This window comes from Mustela lutreola, chromosome 15 (assembly GCF_030435805.1).
Source record: "Mustela lutreola isolate mMusLut2 chromosome 15, mMusLut2.pri, whole genome shotgun sequence".
In the NCBI taxonomy this organism is placed as follows: domain Eukaryota; kingdom Metazoa; phylum Chordata; class Mammalia; order Carnivora; family Mustelidae; genus Mustela; species Mustela lutreola.
In genome coordinates this window covers 50,608,197-50,627,125 of record NC_081304.1, presented here as the reverse complement: position 1 = coordinate 50,627,125, position 18,929 = coordinate 50,608,197, and the positions used below count along the sequence as shown (strand labels likewise).

At 51.6% G+C, this 18,929-nt stretch overlaps 1 protein-coding gene across 2 annotated transcripts in view; it reads left to right on the top strand.

The window, feature by feature from the left end:
* Positions 1-3,116: 3,116 nt before the first annotated feature.
* Positions 3,117-18,929, top strand: part of TRPV3 (transient receptor potential cation channel subfamily V member 3) — a 29,996-nt gene continuing 14,183 nt past the window's right edge. Inside the window, exons 1-7 of one of the 2 annotated variants that reach the window (XM_059147560.1) lie at positions 3,117-3,235; positions 9,011-9,115; positions 9,251-9,337; positions 10,102-10,256; positions 11,037-11,213; positions 15,433-15,573; positions 17,209-17,489. In XM_059147560.1, the coding sequence (XP_059003543.1) occupies positions 3,117-3,235; positions 9,011-9,115; positions 9,251-9,337; positions 10,102-10,256; positions 11,037-11,213; positions 15,433-15,573; positions 17,209-17,489 (1,065 nt within the window). Of the gene's footprint in view, positions 3,236-9,010; positions 9,116-9,250; positions 9,338-10,101; positions 10,257-10,647; positions 10,769-11,036; positions 11,214-15,432; positions 15,574-17,208; positions 17,490-18,929 lie in introns of those variants that run through there. The other variant, XM_059147561.1, reaches the window with a different exon arrangement.

Here is an 18,929-nt window from a genome sequence, read left to right as displayed (position 1 = left end):
CCTGCTCAGCAGAGAGCCTGATGTGGGACTTGATCCTGGGACTCCAGGATCATGTCCTGAGCCAAAGACAGACGCTTAACCAACTGAGCCACCCAGGTGCTGGTAGTCTTTGAATGGGGACTTTCTTTGTTTCTACAAGGATCTGATCCCAGACTTTGAAGGACAGATACCAAGCTTTGGTCCTGGCTACCCTGGGATCGACCGAGCCAGTGCTCAGCTGTGGCCTTTCCTCCCAGGGCTCAGGGCAGAGCCCTTGACCATTCATGAGGCTCTCCCACCAACATGTTCTCTTTGACTCTTCACAGCATCCTTGGAAAGCAGTTGTAATTCCCATTTCCCAGTTGGGGAAACTGAGGCCCGTGATGGGAAGCATCAAGTACAAGAGAGAAAAGAGTTGGGACCAAAACTTTGGCCTTGGCACCTGTTGCCTCCCCTGCCTTCTCCTAGGCTGGGCTGCTGTGTGGGTGTGGGGTGACTCAGGCAGGGCGTGTGGGTGGGCAGGCGCTGCAGCTACGGCTGGTGGGTGTGGCCTGCCTGACGCCTAGGGCGGGTGGCCCAGCCAGTTCTGCCTCTGACGCCTCATTTCAACCCTCTCTCTGCCTAGGATGAGAGCCTCCCGCCGCCTCAGCCGCAGTCCCTCCGGGGGTCCCTGGGCCCAGGGCATGCGATGATCTCAGAGCAAAGGCAGCCACCACCACCCAGACCTCACCAGGTGAGTCCTCACCACACATGGCAGCCAGCGCTCTCCAAGGTCCTAGGGGACCCCGGAGTGAGAACCCAAGGGGTCCTTTAGGTCGCATCTGCCCTTTGCTGACAGGCCTTGGGAGAAGGGTTGGGAAGAAGCTTGGATTTCTAGCAGGAGAAACAAAGTGAGGTGTGAGCTCTTGGCCTGGGGAGTAAGTGCAGAGCCCAGGTTCTGATGGACCCAAGAAACTTCCCTGAGGTTTGGAGATCTTGGGAGGGGGAAGGGCTCACAACCACCTAGGGGCAAAGGCGAGACTCTTGTCACCACTAGTGGGCCCCGGGATGTGGCTCTCCAGTGCAGGAAAGTGAGGGGGGCATTCAGGATGAGATGAGGTAGCCCAGAGCTTGAGAGAGACAAGGCCCAGGCACCTCTCAGAGGGGGAGCCTGCAGCTCCAGGGGTTCCCTGTGGGCCCCAGGCCTGGCCTGTCTCCCGGGAAAGGCCGTTCAGTCAGTATCACGGCTTGGGAGCACTTCTCCGGTGAGGAAGGCCAAACCCAGGGAGGGAAGGCAAGGCAGTGAGAGAGTCCCACAGGTGAGAATCCCGAGTTTATGGGGTGACTCAGGGAGCTAATTATCTCCACTAATTATAGCTCCAACCCAGAGTTTTCTTGACCCTCTCCTGCCCCATGGCTGCCCCAACTCATGGGCCCAGTGCTGGGAGGATGGAGCGGCTGGATGTCATGGGTGAGCGCTCTAGGGTCCTGGGGTCCTTTCAGCTCATTCATCAGAAGGGAAAACAGAGGCCCAGGGTAAGAGACATGCCCTCCACCCCCCTCCCAACCCCCTGCCTCAGTCTCGGTTTAGCTCGGCTTTTTAGCCCTATCTGTCCATAGACCAGTCCTGGCTGAGGAAGGAGTTAAAGCCCACCCTTCCTCATCCTGTGACTGTGGATACAGTCAGGGACCTACATGCTCATGATTCTTTCTCGGTAGGAGACTTCATCTCTCTGACCTCAAGTTCCCTGCATTCCAAGGCCAAAGCCTTCCCCTGGATAACTCCTCCTCTCCCAGGGCTGCTGACTTTGGGGAGGGCAGCTGTCCCATTTCCAAACCTCACTGCCAACTGATAACGAACGGCTCTGGATACTTTTTCCAGGAAGCTTTCCTATCTGGGCCAGGATTACCAGTGGCCCCAGCTCTACTCCGCCTAGCTAAGCTCTTCTTAGAGGAACTCTGTCCCTTGTTCCTATCTCCAGGACCCTGAGGGTGTTCTCTGAGGGCTGCTCAAGCTGAGGATGGCCCCCTGTTGACTGCAGAGTCACCTCTTATCCACGAACCCTTGGTCCTGTCCATCTTATCCTATATGGCCAGCCCACCCTTCTCCATGGGTGCTGGCATATACCGCCCCCACAGCGGCCTTCTGCCAGCTAGCTCACACCTAGCTCCATGTGCTAGTCTTCTTCATCCTTCATAGTCTGCTATCGCTAACATGTCTGTCTCCTGTGTAAACCCTCCCATGCCCGCTGCCCTTGGGACCAACTACAACTCCTCACTGGTGTTTCAGGCCCTCATAACATGGCCCCCCCTGCTTTTGGAGCCTCTCACATCAGTGGTCCCCAGAACTCCCCAGGTTCTGCAGCCACACCAGCTCCTGGCCACTTGCTATCTTTCTTGACCTGTGGTCTTTGCTAAGGCTGTCCCCTCTGTCCAGATTGTCCTTCCTCTACACAGATACCTCTAAGGTCCCCTTAGAGTTCTCAAAAGACATATCAGTCCCTCTCCCCAGCACATCCCTCTGAGCCCAGCATGGGGTCCAGCCTGTACTGAGCACATCTGAGGGGCTGCTTTGCCTGCCTCTGGGAAGGGAGCTTAGCTGCTCGCTTCAGGTGAGAAGGGAATCTAACGGACAGATAGCCACAAGGCTGGTGGCACTCAGCTCTTGGGGATGAGACAAAGATAATGAGTGTGTCAGCTGCAGAGACCACCAGGGTAGTAAGAAATCCAAAGCACCAAAGAGGCCTGAAGCTGTATTACTAGGAGCAGAGTGTCTAGGACAAAGGAGAAGGTAGTCCTGTTTTGTTGAGGAAATCACTGAACACAACATCTGATGGGGAAATGGAAAAAGCAGAGCTAATTCTTAGTTGTCTGCCTGAAGATTGTGAGTGGAGATGATGTCTTGAGAGAAGCTAAGGGCATGGTGGTCTCTGCCTGGAAACTCTGTTGGGCTCTCCTAGGATGCAAAGGGCAGAGGTGCTGGAGCAGGGAACAGGAGGAATTGCAGCGAAGTTGGTAGGCTTGGAGGGTAGAGAGTGAGCTCCTTGTCCTGTGGGTATGAGTAGGGACCACCCGGTGCCACATGGGCATCTGAAGCCCCCTAAAGCTCCCCCATGCCCACTCAACCTAAGCACCTGTGCTACGATTTTGCTCCAGCCATGAATGCCCACCCCAAGGAGATGGTGCCCCTCATGGGCAGAAGAGCTGCTGTCCCCAGTGGGAACCCTGCCGTCCTGCAGGAGAAGAGGCCAGCAGAGATCACCCCCACCAAGAAGAGGTAGGACGGGCAGGCTTCGGCACTGTGTTGTGAGGGCACAAGAGGGATTCTGATGCCCATCCTCAGGCAGCCCTTGCCTGGGGTTGACACAAGACTGTCTCATCTGGGGTGACCTGATATCCGGCTAGGTATAAATGGGGGAGGGTGGGGAAACAGCCCTACATATTCAGGGACTGAGCTAGAGAAGCCATTCTCAATGGGAATAATCAGGGAGACCTCCTTGAAGGGATCAGAGGTGCTGAGGCAGTAATATTCAGGAAGGCTTCTCGGGGAGGCAAGGGATCCCTGGAGCCATCCTTGAGACAAGGAGTAGAAAGAGGCATGGACATTCCAGGCAACCCGGATCCCCAAATGAATGCTTTCTTCACATAAGCCAACTGCTTTCCCATCCCATCCATTTCCCATCCAGGGTGTTCAAGCTCTTAAACACCACCTGTGTAACGGGCAAGAAGCAAAGGCATCTCCTCATAGGGTGATGGTTTGCTGGGGTTGTCCGCAAGCAGTTGGCATCCTGCACACACGTGCTGATGGTGTTTTTGTTACTTGGAGCTCCATCTTCATCACGGTCATTGTTATTGTCACTCCAAGGGGCCCCTGGGAGCTGACTAGGACTGGGATGGTTACGACTACTTCCCAGCTGGGGATGTGGAGGAAGCAAAGCGCGGGAGTGTTTCTCCAGGGTCATCTCTGGCGCCTGAGCTGCTTCCGTGGCAGTTGCCCAACACCTTTCAGCGCCCAAATGCCCCTCCTCACCACAAGCTGTGTCTTCACTGGACCGTGGTGGCCCGGATGTGATTTAGCTTCTTTGCCCTGCCTCCTCTGGCCCCAGCCCCAGCCCCTGCTTGGGCCAGAGGTGAGAACAGTGATTTCCCTTCTGTCTGTTGTTTTTGAGTAATAATTACTGAAGTTTTCTGTGCACCAGGGCCCAGGCTGGGGAGGCTGAGACACAGAGAGAAAGAATATCCATCCCTACTCACAGTCTGGTGAGAAGGGCACCCAGAAGAATGTGAGATGTGTCCCAACTTCTGAGAAGGGATCTGAGAAGACTGTGGGCCTTCTCAGGGCACTTCCTGGATGAGTTGGTTTAATGTGGGTAATGGCAGGTGGAGAAGAAGGGCAACAGCATCCCCAGATGGAGGCTTGGGGCAGGGACCAGTGAGGAAATGTGTAACTGAAGTGCTGGATGGGTGGTAGAATCTTGGAGAACATGAGTCCCATGGGGGCTGGGTCTTGGAGGTTGGTTAAAGAGTTCGGACAAACCTGAGGGCAGTCAGGAGCCACAGAGGGATTTTATGTGAGATAGAGGGCATGGTGAGATTTGCATTTTGGAAAGGATAGTCTGGGTGATCTATGTGGATGATGGATTAGAGGGGAGACTGGGAGCAAGAAGATGACAAGGAGGCTCTTGGGAAGCTTGAGTGACAGCTGGTAAGGTCTGAACCTGGGTGACCAGGGATGGGGAAGAGGGGGTCAGGTCAGAAATTTATCAGGATCATGGGGTCTGCAGGACCAACTATGAGAAGGGAGGGACAAGGCAAAACAAGAGACATCCCCTTCATTTGATGGGAGGGTTGATGGGGCCATCTGTGACATGAGCACGTCAGAGGAGGAGCAAGATGAGGAGAGACAAGCCAGGTTCAGGTGTGAATGTTGTCTGAGAAGTGCCCGAGGAACGTGCAGGTGGAGGCTCCATCCTGGAGTGCAGGAGAGAAAACTGGGCAGACCTGGGGCTATGAGGGCAGCCTTAGTTGTCTAGATAAGGGCAGAGATTCCAGATCCAAGCCATGAAGCACCACCCTCCTGCCTCTCTTTCCCTTTCCCTGACTTCTCCCATTCCTAGGGGAGGTTTGGACCTCAGGGAAAGATGGTGAACACGGCTTCAGGAAAATCCCAGGATCTTCCCACAGTCAAGCTGCCTTTTCTGAGCCTTTCCCTGTTCATGAACTTAGCCTCATACTCAGCTCTACCTCACACAGCCAATGGCCTGGGTGTGAGATGTGAATTTCATCTCATGAAGCAGTAGCACCTTCTACCCAAGGGCTCCTTGTGGACCCTCAAATGCCTACTTCTCCCTGAAGGTTTGAGCATCTCCCTCAAAACTGAGTATAGGACTCAGCCTAGATAGGAAAAGAAAAGAAAAGAAAAAATTCAATGTAAATAAAGAAGGCCAGTCTGACCAGTAAGGAAATCTGTAGTAATGGTGGAACTGAAGATACCAAGTAATCTAAGTAGGGAGAGATTTTTGGACTCGGAGCTTTTCCTGAGCCATCATGCTATTTCTCATGAGCAGCTGCCACTGTGGCGTCTTTCCTGAATCCTGAGCAAGGCAAATGCCCTGAGGTAGACATGGGCTGATGAAGGTTATGGAGGAGCTGGCCTTTTGGAGATAAGAGCACTTGGACAATTTTGGGTACAAAGTAGCTGGTCACACAGCCTCCTTCCCAGCCCCGGAGATGCTCAGGGGATAGTTCACCGTCTTCAAAGGGACAGAAATGAAGGAGAGATGGTGGAGAGCTATGTGCTCACCTGAGTTAACAACACTTGTGAGGTGTCCTTTGGTCTGGATCAAAGGTAGGAATAAACAAACAGCATATGCTGCGGGTTAGAAGCCAGGCTGTCACATGGCCAAGACATCACCATCTGTCACCATGGCAGGTGAGATGTGGTATGTGCGCTGGCAATTAGGGCATGTGTGGGATGGACTGTCATGGTCTATAGCTCCTTGTCCCAGGAATTGGGTCCTTGCTCACAGTCAGGGATCTTTCCAGTCTGACTTTCACCACTCTCCTTCCTAGCCACTGAAGACTTCCTCTGACATAGTCCTCACCTTCTGCTGTAGAAGCTTTTCTTCTACCTGCTCTCCCTGCTTCTGGGGATTTTCCCTTGTCTCTGAGGACAAGGTTCCTGGAAGGGTCATCTCTTCCTTCCTGTTTCCCACATTTCCTACATGGAGCATATTAGTAGTTTCTGAGTTAAGTAGGTGGGTCGGTGCAAGAGAGACGGAGTGGGTGAACTGATGAGTAAGTGTCCTGGGGGCTCAGCACAGTCCCTCAGCACAATTGAGGACACTTCATGGTAAGATGAGGATACATTTCCTCCACTCCCTCTGTCCCTTTGGTTTCCAGGCCTGGAATAGATAGATGCTGCCATGATTTGGTTTTTGGTCCACCCTGGGGCCCCCCTATCGACTCTGGGAGGAGACCTTGAGAAGGAGAGGAGTTGGAGGAAAGGCAAAGGACCCTTCCTGAACTTCTTGGGAAAGACTGAGAAAAAGATGAGAGCTTTGGGCAACAGAGAGCCCAGTAGGAGTCACCTGAGGTTTATACTCGTTTGTCAGTCTATTGGGTCATTCCACCCACCTCCGTATCTATCCACCAATCTGCCCACCCAATTACTCATTCCTTAGCCGTTCATGCATCCATCCAGCCTTCTAACCATCTTATTCATCCATCCAACTTATCTGTCCATCTATCTGATGAGCCATTTTCCCTTCCTTTTACACATTATCTATCCATTTTCTACTCCTCTGTTCAGTTAAGTCTTCCAGGTGTCGGAACAAGTATTGGGTTCTGGAGAATTAAGGACACTGCAAGTGTATTTCCTCCCACTGAGGATCTTACAGTTGAAGGTCGGTGTGTTGTCTGGAGCAGGGAAAGCAATGACCTCATTGTGTTATGCCCTGGTCCCTGGTCCAATCCTTGGGACCGGTTCTGACCAGTTCACCGGAACAATAGCTCTTCAAATGGTTTTTTGCTCATTTGTGCACCATCTAATCCCCATCTCCTAGAACAGTGCTGGGCACACGGTAGGTGCTCAATAAATATTTGTTGAGTAGATGTATACCAAGGAGACTAGACAAGTAAGAATAGCTTTAGGGTGGCATTTTTGGGGCACTTCAGGGATGCTGGAGTGGTGATCCAACTGGATGACCTCTGATGCCCACTTTAGCTACACAGTCCATTTGTGGATGATTTAGAGCAGTCCTGGCTGCAGAGTCCGGATCATGTGGCCCAACCACTCGCCATCCTCAGGTCACACAGGAGGCTGAGGCAAAGCCAGACTAGAACCCAGGTTTTGGGCTCCCAGTCAGGGGTGTACTTCTCTTTTGGAAGAAGGATTTGATTTTATTTCAGATCAGAAAGTTCCTCTTGATGGGCGGAAGACAGGAGGGTGAGGGCCAATGTGCCAGTCAGTGCCGCCTCCCCACCCCAATTATGCCCCAGTTCTGGATTGGTTCTGAGCCTTCCAGTCTCGTCTGTTTCTGGAGGACAGGAGAGGGAGCCCCGGGTCTTGCCTGGGAAAGTCCCAGAAGACCCTAGAAGACCCTGGAATACCCAGGACTCGCTCATGCCTGCCCATCCGGGGAAGTGGCTATGTTGGGCAGTGTCCACTTTCAGCTAATCCCTAGAACCAGTTGGCTGGAAGAAGGTCCAGAGGGCCGAGAGGAGAGCAGCACGGATAATGGTATAAACTGTGAGCCTGGAATCACGAGTCAGTTCTCTGACCAACGTGGCTTCTATCCTTGGGGAAAAGGATATCCATCGTGATCTGCTGCTCCATCCTGGGCTTTAGTTCCCTCATTTACAGAATGGGGCCAAGTCCTTTTCCTGCTACCCTTCTGAACTTGACATGGCTGGAACTGTACTTTGGGAGCTCTTCGGTGGTCTTACGAGAAAGGGAGGGGGCATGTCGATCCTCCTGGGCGTGGGAAGGAAACAAGCAGCAAAAGCACTTAGGAGAAAGAGCAGCTGGTCAGGAGGCCACTCTCCCAGGCCAGGTCACAGGGCCAGCAGGTACGTGGCAGCAGCCACGGGGTGGCGGGTATCGCAGCAACCGGCCCTTGTCCTGGTGCTCATCATCCTTGTTGTCATGGGAGGGCTTGTCCCTGAGTGTGTGATTGTGGGTTCTGTGAGCATGCGTGTCTCTGTTTGTGGGTGTCTGGCTCGGGAGTCATATCTTGGATGTGTGTCTTGCCTCTGAGCGGCCAGTGAGTCTGTCCCCTTCTCTGGGGCTTAGTCAGGTCACAGGCCCTGGGCCCACAACTCTCTTCCAGGCCTGGGAGAAAGTGTGCCCTTCACTTGCCCTCTACTTCTCCTCATGTCCACTGTCCAAAGTGGTCTCCTGAGTTTTCCTTCTTGACGAGGATTCTTAGTCTTGTCCCCTGAACTTTTACGTGCTCTCTTAGCTCTAGGTCTGTTTTCTGTGCTGACACAAAGGGGGTCGAATATGCCCTGGCAGCCAGGAAAGGCCTTTGTCGATGTCAGCATCGAGGGACTGCCTCCTGGAAGGGCTCTTCTTCAGACCTGAGGCCAGAGGGGCTATTGCGGGAGATGACGGGGAATTGTAGCTCTTGTAATCATGTCCCCCATCTCTGGTGAGTCCTCGCACCTGGAGGAAGCTGCAGACAGGAAAGTCCCCCTCAGATGCTAGGCCACCCCAGCAGAGACCCCTGGGCTCGTCTCCCGGTATTTTTAGTGACAAGAGTCACCCAGACCCAGCTTCGAATCCAAGCTCTGCCACCTGCTTGCTGTGTGAGCTTGGGCAAGTAGCTTCACCTCAGAGCCTCCACATGCCCACCTGTCAAGCGTGGATAATTGGGATGGTACCCATTTGAGAGGGCAGCTGCATGGCTTGAGCGAAGCCATGAGGGATGGAGCCTAGTGTGGAGCCAGCCAAGAGTGAGTGTGCTATGTGGAAGGTCACTCTCAGGGTGGAGGGCATGTGGGTGGACAGTCCCTGTCCCGCTCTAATGGCCTTGTTTGGGTGTCCCCATAGTGCACACTTCTTCCTGGAGATAGAAGGGTTCGATCCCAACCCCACTGTCTCCAAGACTTCTCCCCCGGTCTTCTCCAAGCCTATGGACTCCAACATCCGGCAGTGGTGAGTACTGGCCCCCATGCCTGCCCCTACTCCAGTCCAGTACGGGCAGTGACTCACCCGGGGCCTAATGGCCAGTCCTGGTTGTCTCTCTCTTTTAAACTTGTCTCTCTCTCTTCCTTCCCCACTCCCCCACAGCCTCTCTGGGAACTGTGATGACATGGACTCACCACAGTCTCCTCAGGACGATGTGACAGAGACCCCGTCCAATCCCAACAGCCCCAGGTAAGCCTGGCCATTCCCTTCCACCCTCTGTGTCCACCAGGTGGATGACAGAGGCACGGGCATCACAACCCAGGGAAGAGAAAGCAGCCTCCATTCCTGGGGCTGGGACAAATGTCTGGGCCCATGGCTGTGGCATGTAGGAATTTTCTTTTGTGGGGGGAGAATTACATTTCATAAACTCTAAGAAGTATTACCCATTCATTATAAAATATTCAGACAACAGTCTGCAGCAGAGCGAGAACTGTAACACAATCCCATACAAGTGAATTAAAAATACATGCACCCAAACCATGAAACACCATGTGCATTTTGCTAGAACACATACAAACAAAAAAATACGCATTGCCATGGCTATCTCTTTGGAGTGTGGGGGCAGGGAGAGACAGAGTTTAAGAATTCAAACACTGCCAAAGATGAAAGTGGGATTTTCCTTCCTTTCATCTCATATTTTTTAAGATAATCACTATTATTTGTCCTTTCTAGTCATCTTTGCTATGTGTACCCAAATATATAGTTTGAAAAACTGTGATTGCATTTGGATTCGGAGGGAAGCCTGCAGGGGGCAACACGGATGCCAGGGCCCCGGGGTGCTGATGGAAGACTCTGGGGCCTGGTGACTGGCTGTGGAGCTGCGGCTGTGCTGTCTGGGGCCAAGGACCCGGCTGTGGTGCAGCTCTGTGCAGGCACAGCGGCCCTGGCAGGAGGAGGGGGAGAGTAAGTTGGTGGCACCCATGTGGTGAACTGGAGATACTTTCTGGCCTCAGTGCAAACCTGGCCAAGGAAGAGCAGAGGCGGAGGAAGAAGCGGCTGAAGCAGCGCATCTTTGCAGCCGTGTCAGAGGGCTGCGTGGAGGAGCTGCTGGAACTGCTGGGGGAGCTGCAGGAACTTTGCAAACGGCGTCGTGGCCTGGACGTGGCTGGTCAGTGCCTGGCTCTAGCAGAGAGAGTGTGGGGCTGGGGGCTTGCCTCCTGCTGTTCACCTTTCCCCACAACAACCCATGAGGGGGGCATGTGAGGAGCCCAGAAGGTTGGGCTGGGGACTTTGAACCTGACTCTGAGGGCATTGGGGAGCCACAGAAGGGCTTAGACAGGCGAAGGTCATGTCTGGCTACTGCATGGAGGGCGGGTGTAAAACTGGAGAAGGGCACTATTCAGGCAATGCTGGGATCACAGCAGCAGACCCGGGGGAAGGTGACCAGCTCCTCAGCAGGGGATCTGGTCTGGAGCCAAGGACAAAGGGAGTGAGAGAAAGGGAGCATTCCCAGGTAGTGCCTTTGGCGACTTGCTGGCTGGTGGGGCCCACGTTGTCTGGGGGACTGGGAGTAGCTTGTTAGAGGGAGGTGATAAGCTTTATTTGCAGGCTGCCAGGAGGTGGCAGGCTGGAGATTTCGGGCGTCAGCACTGAGGTGGACAGTGGGAAGACATGCAGTGGGTGAGATTTCCCCCTCCAACTAGCAGGTGCAGAAGGCAGAGAGCAGAAGGCCTCACATAAGGCTTTCGGGGGCCTCACGGGGGGAAGAGTTGGAGAGGGAGGAGGGGAGCAGGTAACACAGGCTCCAGGAGGCCAGTGGAGGGCACAGCATGGGTGTCTCAAGATCGGAGACTGCAGCCCCCACATCCTGGCCCCCCCTGCTCAGGGCTGGGAGGCCTAGGGGCAGCCGGGGCCCCTCCCACGGCTCACCCCATGACCCTGCCTGCAGACTTCCTCATGCACAAGCTGACGGCCTCTGACACGGGGAAGACCTGCCTGATGAAGGCCTTGTTAAACATCAACCCCAACACCAAGGAGATTGTGCGGATCCTGCTGGCTTTCGCGGAGGAGAATGACATCCTGGACAGGTTCATCAACGCTGCATACACAGAGGAGGCCTACGAAGGTATGCTACTTGTGGGAGGTGCCATGTGGACATGGGCTGGGGTGGGAACCAAGCCATGCGGAGCCCCCCACTGTCCCTGTGGACCCAAAGCACGCAGCGTGCTTCAGTACCACATAGCAGGCCCTCCCCGCCTCCATCCTTGGTTCTGTAGAGCGATTCGAGTGCCCACCACAGGCCAGGCAGGCCTTGTTTTCAGCACTGGGGTGCAGTGACGAACAAGACAGATGCAGGCCACTGCTTTAAATAAAGTGATTTTAGATGGAAAACGCTAGGAAGATGATCTGAAGTGACTGGGTATGGGCACCTTTAGAGTGGGTTCGCAGGGAGGGAACATTTGACCTGAGGCTGGCATGATGGGGAAGACTGGGAGCAGGGCAAGGGCTGAAGCCCGAGATGGGAACGAGTTTGGCCTATCAGGGCAATGGGAAGCCGGCCAGAGATGCTGTAGGATAGCTGGGCGAGGCCCACACACCTGTCAGACTCACCATCATCATTATCACTCATTTGGGTCTCAATTTTGTGGCTTCTCTGTTAAGTGGACTAGAAAGGGGCAGAAGACCAAATTTGGGATAATGTTTCCCTGCCCAGCAAATCTGTTGTGAATAATCAGTAAGGTATGCCCTCACTGGAGTTTTTGGACTCAGTAAACATCCTGTTCATCTCTAATAAGGTGCAAACATGATGAGCTCAGGAATGACCAGATGCTATCTTGCTGACATGCCAAGGGGTGCTGAACATTGCTCTTTGCAGGGGATGGTCTGTCTTGGGCCCTCAACGTTTCTCATGGGATAAAGTCATTTTTAAATATTTATTTATTTATACTCCAGACGTTCACAAGCATTTTTGCTATATTCAAGAAAAAGTAAAGGATTGTGAAAACTAACACCGTTCCTTGGAAGAGAGGGAATCCAGGGAAGATGGCTACAGCTGAGTGCTGAACTGCACGCTGAGCTCCCTGGTAGCCAAAGGAAAGAGAGAAACTAGATGAGCTGTGTATAATGTTCTCAGCCTGTCACTAGGGAGCTGATACTAGTCCTTAGCCAAAGAGTTTTAGGTCAGTGCCTCAAGCTTGCCTGTCTTGATTCTTCCCCCCTTTCAGTCCCTTTCTCTCCCCTTCTTTCTTCTTGTCAGTATATAGACACTTACACCTCTTTCTAGAAGCATGTTCTAGAAATCTCTTGAGGCCAGGGATGGAGTCTGTCTTGCCCATAGTGAATTCCCTGGGCCCCTTGGTGTCTCATATAAGAGATCCTTAATAAATGGTTTTTGAATGAGTGAATAAATGAAGGTTACTATTAAGGCGTTGCTGTCCTGGCTGCAATTCCTTTTTTCTTTCTTAGCCTTCCCTTATCACTTCCTTCTTTCATGATTTTGTCTTTTGCTGGTGGCCTTGTTGGGGGCTGTGAGCACTTTCTCTGCATGGTGGGAAGAGCCATTTATTTCTGACTTCTCAGAAGCCAACTCCCCATTCTCTCTGATGGTATCTGCTCATACCTTCCCTCTAGTGTCTGGGTGGGTGCTCCCCGCCACTGGGGGCTGAGGGGCTACAACACCATGGGGAGTGGGTCATTTTTCCTCACTTTGGGCACGTTACTTTGCCTTTCTGAGTCTCGTTCCTCCATCTGTCAGGGGCTAATATTTCCTTCCTATGCTGCTAAGAGGATCCAAAAGCAACTTTTAAAATATTATTTTTAACGTTTTGTTAAAGGCCTTCAGAAATTTGCCTTTTTTAAAGCAATGTATTCAACTAAAAATTATTATTAAAAATTTTAAACATGCATTTGAGATTAATATAATGAGTGATTTTATATCCATCAATGTATCCATTCAACATAATTATTTTTAATTACATAAATAACACATGAATAGAGTTTCATTGTAAAACATTCAAATAAAAAGAAAGAAAATATGGCAGCAGAAAAAAAGTAGCCAACAGGAGGGTTTGGAAGATAGAGTCAAGGAAACATTTGAGAAAGGAAATAAATAAATAAATAATAGATAGATAAATAAATAAATAAATAAGGTATGCAAAAGAGAACATAAAAAAAAATAAGGATAGCAAAAGTTCTACCTAGGAAGCCCAACAGAAGAAATATAGAATAGAGAAAATGGAAGGGAGTCCATGGTCAAAGGAGTTATACAAAAATATTTTACAGACCTGAAGGACCTACATTTCCAGATTTTAAAAACCCATTAAGGCGCTCCTAGGTGGCTCAGTCAGTTAAGCAACTGACATCTGCTCAGGTCTTGACCTCAGGGTCATGAGATCAAGTCCCACATTGGGCTCTAGGCTCAGCCCCTGCTGGAGAGTCTCTCTCTCTCCCTCTGCCCCTCTCCCTGCACACACTCTAAATAAATAAATAAATAAAATCTTTTTTAAAATTTAAAAATAAATAAATACCCTTAGAACATAAAAAATTCAAGTATTTAATTAAGTTAAAACAAACCCCTTTGCCCGTTTTTCCAGTCTCCTCTCTAGAAATAATTATGTTGTGTACACCTTGAGGACTTTCCTAGGCTTTTTACACATGTGTACATGTGAACATAGAAACATGTTTGTTTATTCATGTATCTATTTACCATAGAACAATAGTATACTGTTTGTATTGTTTTAAACCTTGCATTTTTTTTTTTTTAAACTCTATGCCTTAGACACTTTCTCATCCCAGAATATGCGAGTCTGCCTCCTTTTTTCCTGCCTAGTCTGAGTGTGGCTATCCTGTGGTTAATTTCTGTATTCCCCTGTTGAGTATATATATAAATATATATTATTTTCCTTCAATTTTCACTATGAAAATATCACAGTACATATTCTTGCCTATGACCCCATGCTCAGGGCACATGTTTTAGGAAAATTTTGAATTGGATTTTCTGTGTTCAAAGGCATGCACATTAAAATTTGTAATGATAATTGTCAGATTTGCTTGTAAAAGATACTAGTTTATTCTCCTCGAAATACCAAGTATTCATTCCCTCATTCTCTCACCTTTCACTAATACTGGAAATTATTATTTTTGTTTGGTTCTGCTTTGTTTTTTGTTTTGTTTTGCCAATCTAGTCAGTGAAAAGTAGAAAAGTGTTAACTTGCTAGATTCTAACTTCATTTTCTCAATTATCAGTGATTCCAATCATGTTTCACTTTCTTTTTTGGCCATGTGTATTTTCTTCTCTGTGAGGTGTTTGTTAATTTTTTCTCAGTTTTCTTTTAAGTTGTCTGTTGACTTGTAAGTGGTCTTAATATATTAGGAACTTTACAAAACCTACTGTCTATTTATGTCTCAGATATTTTCCCCAGCCTATCACTTGCCTTTTAACTTCCTTTACTTTGTCTTCTAAATTGCGGAAACCTTAAATTTTTTCTTTGTGAGCCGACATGTTAGTTTTTTCTTTGTGGTTGTTTCTGCATTTTTGGGTTTTGCTTAAGAAGTTCTTCCTTATGAAAAGATTAGTTAATCAATGAATTTTTGTTTTTTTTAAACGCCTACTTCTTTAATCCACCAGGAATTTATTTTTGTATATGGGATGGTGGCAGCTCCTTGGAAAATGCTGTTTCTGGTGGGACATTCCTAGACCTATCCCCTGCCCCAGCCTTTCAGAGCCTTCGATCTGGAGAGTCCACAGACTCCACCATCTGGGTTAATGTCCCTCCAGCCCCTTCCCACTGCTTTCTCCTGTTCTGTTCCTCAGTCATTGTGGCACCACTCTCCCAGCTCCTAGGCCAGTCATTCCTTCTTTCCCAGCCCCCACAGGCCATTCTGAGGACACTTTCTCCCATGGGTCTCTGGCTCTCATCATCTCTTTCTCCACTGAAGTGGCGGTTCCTGCCAAGTCTGGGCTCCTTCTAATGCATCCTCCAATTTTGCATCTAGAGTGATCTGAAAATACACATGTGCAAAACTCAAAACTCTGGTCGTGTCCCTTGCCTGCTTCAATGACTTGTGACTTCCCACAGCACTTAGGATAAAGTTCTAACCTGGCTTATGCAGTCTGGATTGCCCCCCACCCGCCCCTCCCCGCCCCTCTCCGCCCCGCCCCGCCCCAGGTCCCCCAGCCCTTGCGACTCCCAGTATGGTAGCACTGAAGTCTCACTGGAGCATGGAGCAGGAAGGCAGCTAGTATTTTGCTGTCGCTCGGTGGGGAGTTTGGGGGCCAGGGAGGGTCTGTCCCCCAGGGCCCAGCCGCTGAGCGCCCCCTTCCTCCTTCCCCACTCCGTTCGCAGGGCAGACGGCGCTGAACATCGCCATCGAGCGGCGGCAGGGAGACATCACCGCGCTGCTCATCGCCGCGGGCGCCGACGTCAACGCCCACGCCAGGGGGGTCTTCTTCAACCCCAAGTACCTACACGAGGGCTTCTACTTTGGTGGGTGCTGCCCGCCCCTTCCGGCCTTCCCGACCCACTCCCGTCCCGTTGGTGCTGGTGGGCTGGCCTGGAGCCCCCACTGCCGGTTTCTGCCCGCTCGGCACGTGGACCAGTGGACCCGCCCCAGGCCCAGAGGGACAGTGCCCGGGGAGGCCGCTGGGATAGAGCCTTCTGAACTGGGGGAGGGGGCGCGAGTGGGCACCCGCGTGAGCAGACTCAGCTTTGCCTCTGCCCTTGCGCCCGATGCTTTCCAGGACTGCAAACACGCAGTCAAGAGTCAGAGAGGAAGATTCCCTGACTGACAAATTAGGGCGTTCAAAAGGAATTGGGGTTAGGATACTCTGGGTAGAAAAAAAAAGATTGTAATGCATAATTTAGATATAGTGAAATTCACCCGTTTTAATGGATAGTTCTGTTCAGCCCCACAAATGTATACAGTTGACTAACCACCACCATGAGGGCAGGGTATAAATAGTCCCAGCACACCAGAAACTTTGCCCCCACAAATTTGTCAACCCCTTTACCCACTCCAGCCCTTGGCTGCAACCACTGACCTGTTTACTCTTCTGGGTGGTTTTTTGTTTCTTTGGTTGGTATTTATCTGTAGGACTAGCTGGGTCTGAGCAGCCATGAGGACAGGGTCTTATACAGTCCATTGTCCAACATTAGACCCTGTTGGAACCAGTGTTGGGAAATGTCTGTCAGGTGGGATGAAGAGAGGGAACAGAAGGGAGATTGAAAGGGAAACAGTTGGAGACCTCCTGTCCGGTCCTAGTTCCATCCCAGGTTTGCTGTGTGACCATGTATGAGTCACCTGCCTTCTCTTTTCTTAAAAAACGTTTATTGATCACTTACTATATACTCCTGGCATCATTCTAGGTGTTTGAAATGTATCGGTGAATGAAACAAAGTTTCCCATCCTCATGGAACTTATGTTCTAGACTGGAGGAAAATGATCAATAATAAACATAATAAATAACACTATGTAATATCTTAGAAAATGATAAGTGCTATGAAAATATAAAAAACAAGTCAGGGAAAGGGGATCAGGAGTTCCAGGGCAGGGAAGTGGATTTCAATTTTAAATAGTGCAGTTAGGGTGACTCATTAAAAACCTGATGTTTGAGTGAAGACTGGTAGAAGTGTGGAGATGCCCAAGGCAGATGCTAAGAAACAGTACTACAAGCGAGGGGAACAGCCTGTGTAAAGGCCCTGAGGTAGGAAAAATGCCTTGGCATGTTCTAGGAAAAGGAAGAAGGCCACTGTGGCCGGAGAGGAGTGAGTGGGGGGTAGGAGAGGAAGTGATGTTTGAACATGCAGGGCCTGTGGGCTTTTGCTGGAAACCGGGCTTTTATTCTGGGAGAGGTGAGTCTTTTGTGTCACTAGGATCAGTCTGGCTACTATGCTGGGGATAGTGATGGAGGCCTGGGATGGAAGTAGGGAGATCAGTTAGGAGATAATGGCGGTGATCCAGCTTTGGTCTCCCCACTCTTCCCGTACAAGGCAGAAGGTGGGGGGAATTACAGGGAAGCTTGGGTGTCAGTCCTACTGAGGACGTGGGCCTCAGTCCTAGGGCTTGCGGAAACCGGGCAGGTCTAGGAGAGAACTGAGGTCCAGTGCTCCCTACTGCCCCAGGCGAGACCCCACTGGCTCTGGCGGCGTGTACCAACCAGCCCGAGATTGTGCAGCTGCTGATGGAGAATGGGCAGACGGACATCACCTCACAGGACTCACGGGGAAACAACATCCTACACGCGTTGGTGACAGTGGCTGAGGACTTCAAGACACAGAACGACTTTGTGAAGCGCATGTACGACATGATCCTGCTGAGGAGCGGGACGTGGGAGCTGGAGACCATGCACAACAAGGACGGGCTCACGCCACTGCAGCTGGCTGCCAAGATGGGCAAGGCCGAGGTAGGGCCCGGGGTGGGGGACGGGAAGGAGGGCAGGGAGGCTCCTGGCCGGTGCTTTGGCCTTTCTGGGGACCCCACAGATTGTACCGTGGCCTGGGAAAGGTCAGCCTGAAGTCTAGGAAGTACATTTGTGGCCTGGGGTGGGTTTGTTCTGAGTGACCACACAGAAATATGTCACATGGGAGCCCCCTCTGGACTTTAGTCCCTGACACTCTGTGTTTCTGTGCCCTGCTCTGAGACTCCCATCTGGGGTCAGAGTGGGGGAACTTGAAGGCTGTGGTGACGTGGGACCTCACAGGCTTTGTGACAGAGGATTCCGGTGTGGTGAGGCAGGCACACAAGCCAAAGTTATGTCTGAAAACCCTCAGGGCCTTCAGCCTCTCTCAGGAGGCTAGGAGCCCCAGAATGCCGGCTCTGCCTCCAGAGCCAGTGAGCTGCCTGAGTCTGGAGAGACCTCTCTCTGTCTGTCATGTTGAAACTCTGAGCCAGGTCCCCAGCAGGAAGTGTGGTGGCTTGTGGCCCTTTGTGCCCTGTGTGGAGTGGCTGAGGAGCTCAAGGCTTAACCTTGGTGAAGACTTGGGTTGAGGCGGGCTCCCATCGCTGTGGGTGCCTGGAGTCACCGCTGGGTCTGAGATCAAGGTCAGGACTCAGGTGGGCCCGAGGGTAAGGCCCGGCGTAGCTTGCTCTTCAGCCTCCATGTGTCCAAGCCCTAGGAGTGGCCTGAGGCTCCTGGGAGGCTGTGAGAGGACTGGGTGGGTGCAGGGGGCTATTGAACAATCACAGCTGTGTCCGCCTCAGGGCAGCTGACAGGGGAGGCGGGGGCCTTGAGGGCCTTGGGCCCAGTGTCAGTGGTCAGGGCTGGGGCCCACAAGGGACCTTTTCATTCTCTTGGGGGGGAAGGAAGGGTTGGAGATTGGCTTTGACAAAGGAGAAATTGTGTGTCCTCCCACCCTCCCTACCGTCTCCTACCCTCCCCCAGGAACACGGTTTGTGGGGGGCTTTGAAGAGAGTCAGATGAGGGTTGCAAGCAGAGCTTCCTGATAGCTGCTGTGGCATGCGCTGTGGTGCTTGGAGCGTGGCCCCGTGACCTTTTGACTCTCTGGGGGATAATGTGCTCCCCCGTGGCCAGTCCTGGGGAAGGGACACCCCCATTCCTGGCCCTCTCTCTTCTTCATTCAGTGTTCTTCGGAAGACCTTTCTGGATGCTGCCCAAGTTGGCCACTATGCTGGGAGTGGAAGGTGCAGAGATGCTTAGACACAGACTCTGTTCCTTGGGGCTCTTTGAGGCTGGGGCCCAGGATGGGGAGACTGGCCCTGTGTCTGGAGGCTCTCTGCCTGGACTGTGAGGACAAGGCTCCCATATGAGATGAGATGGGAACCCCACTGGGTGGTGTGAAACCAGGGCTCTGACACCGTTCTCCCAAACAGAACCCTCTTCCTG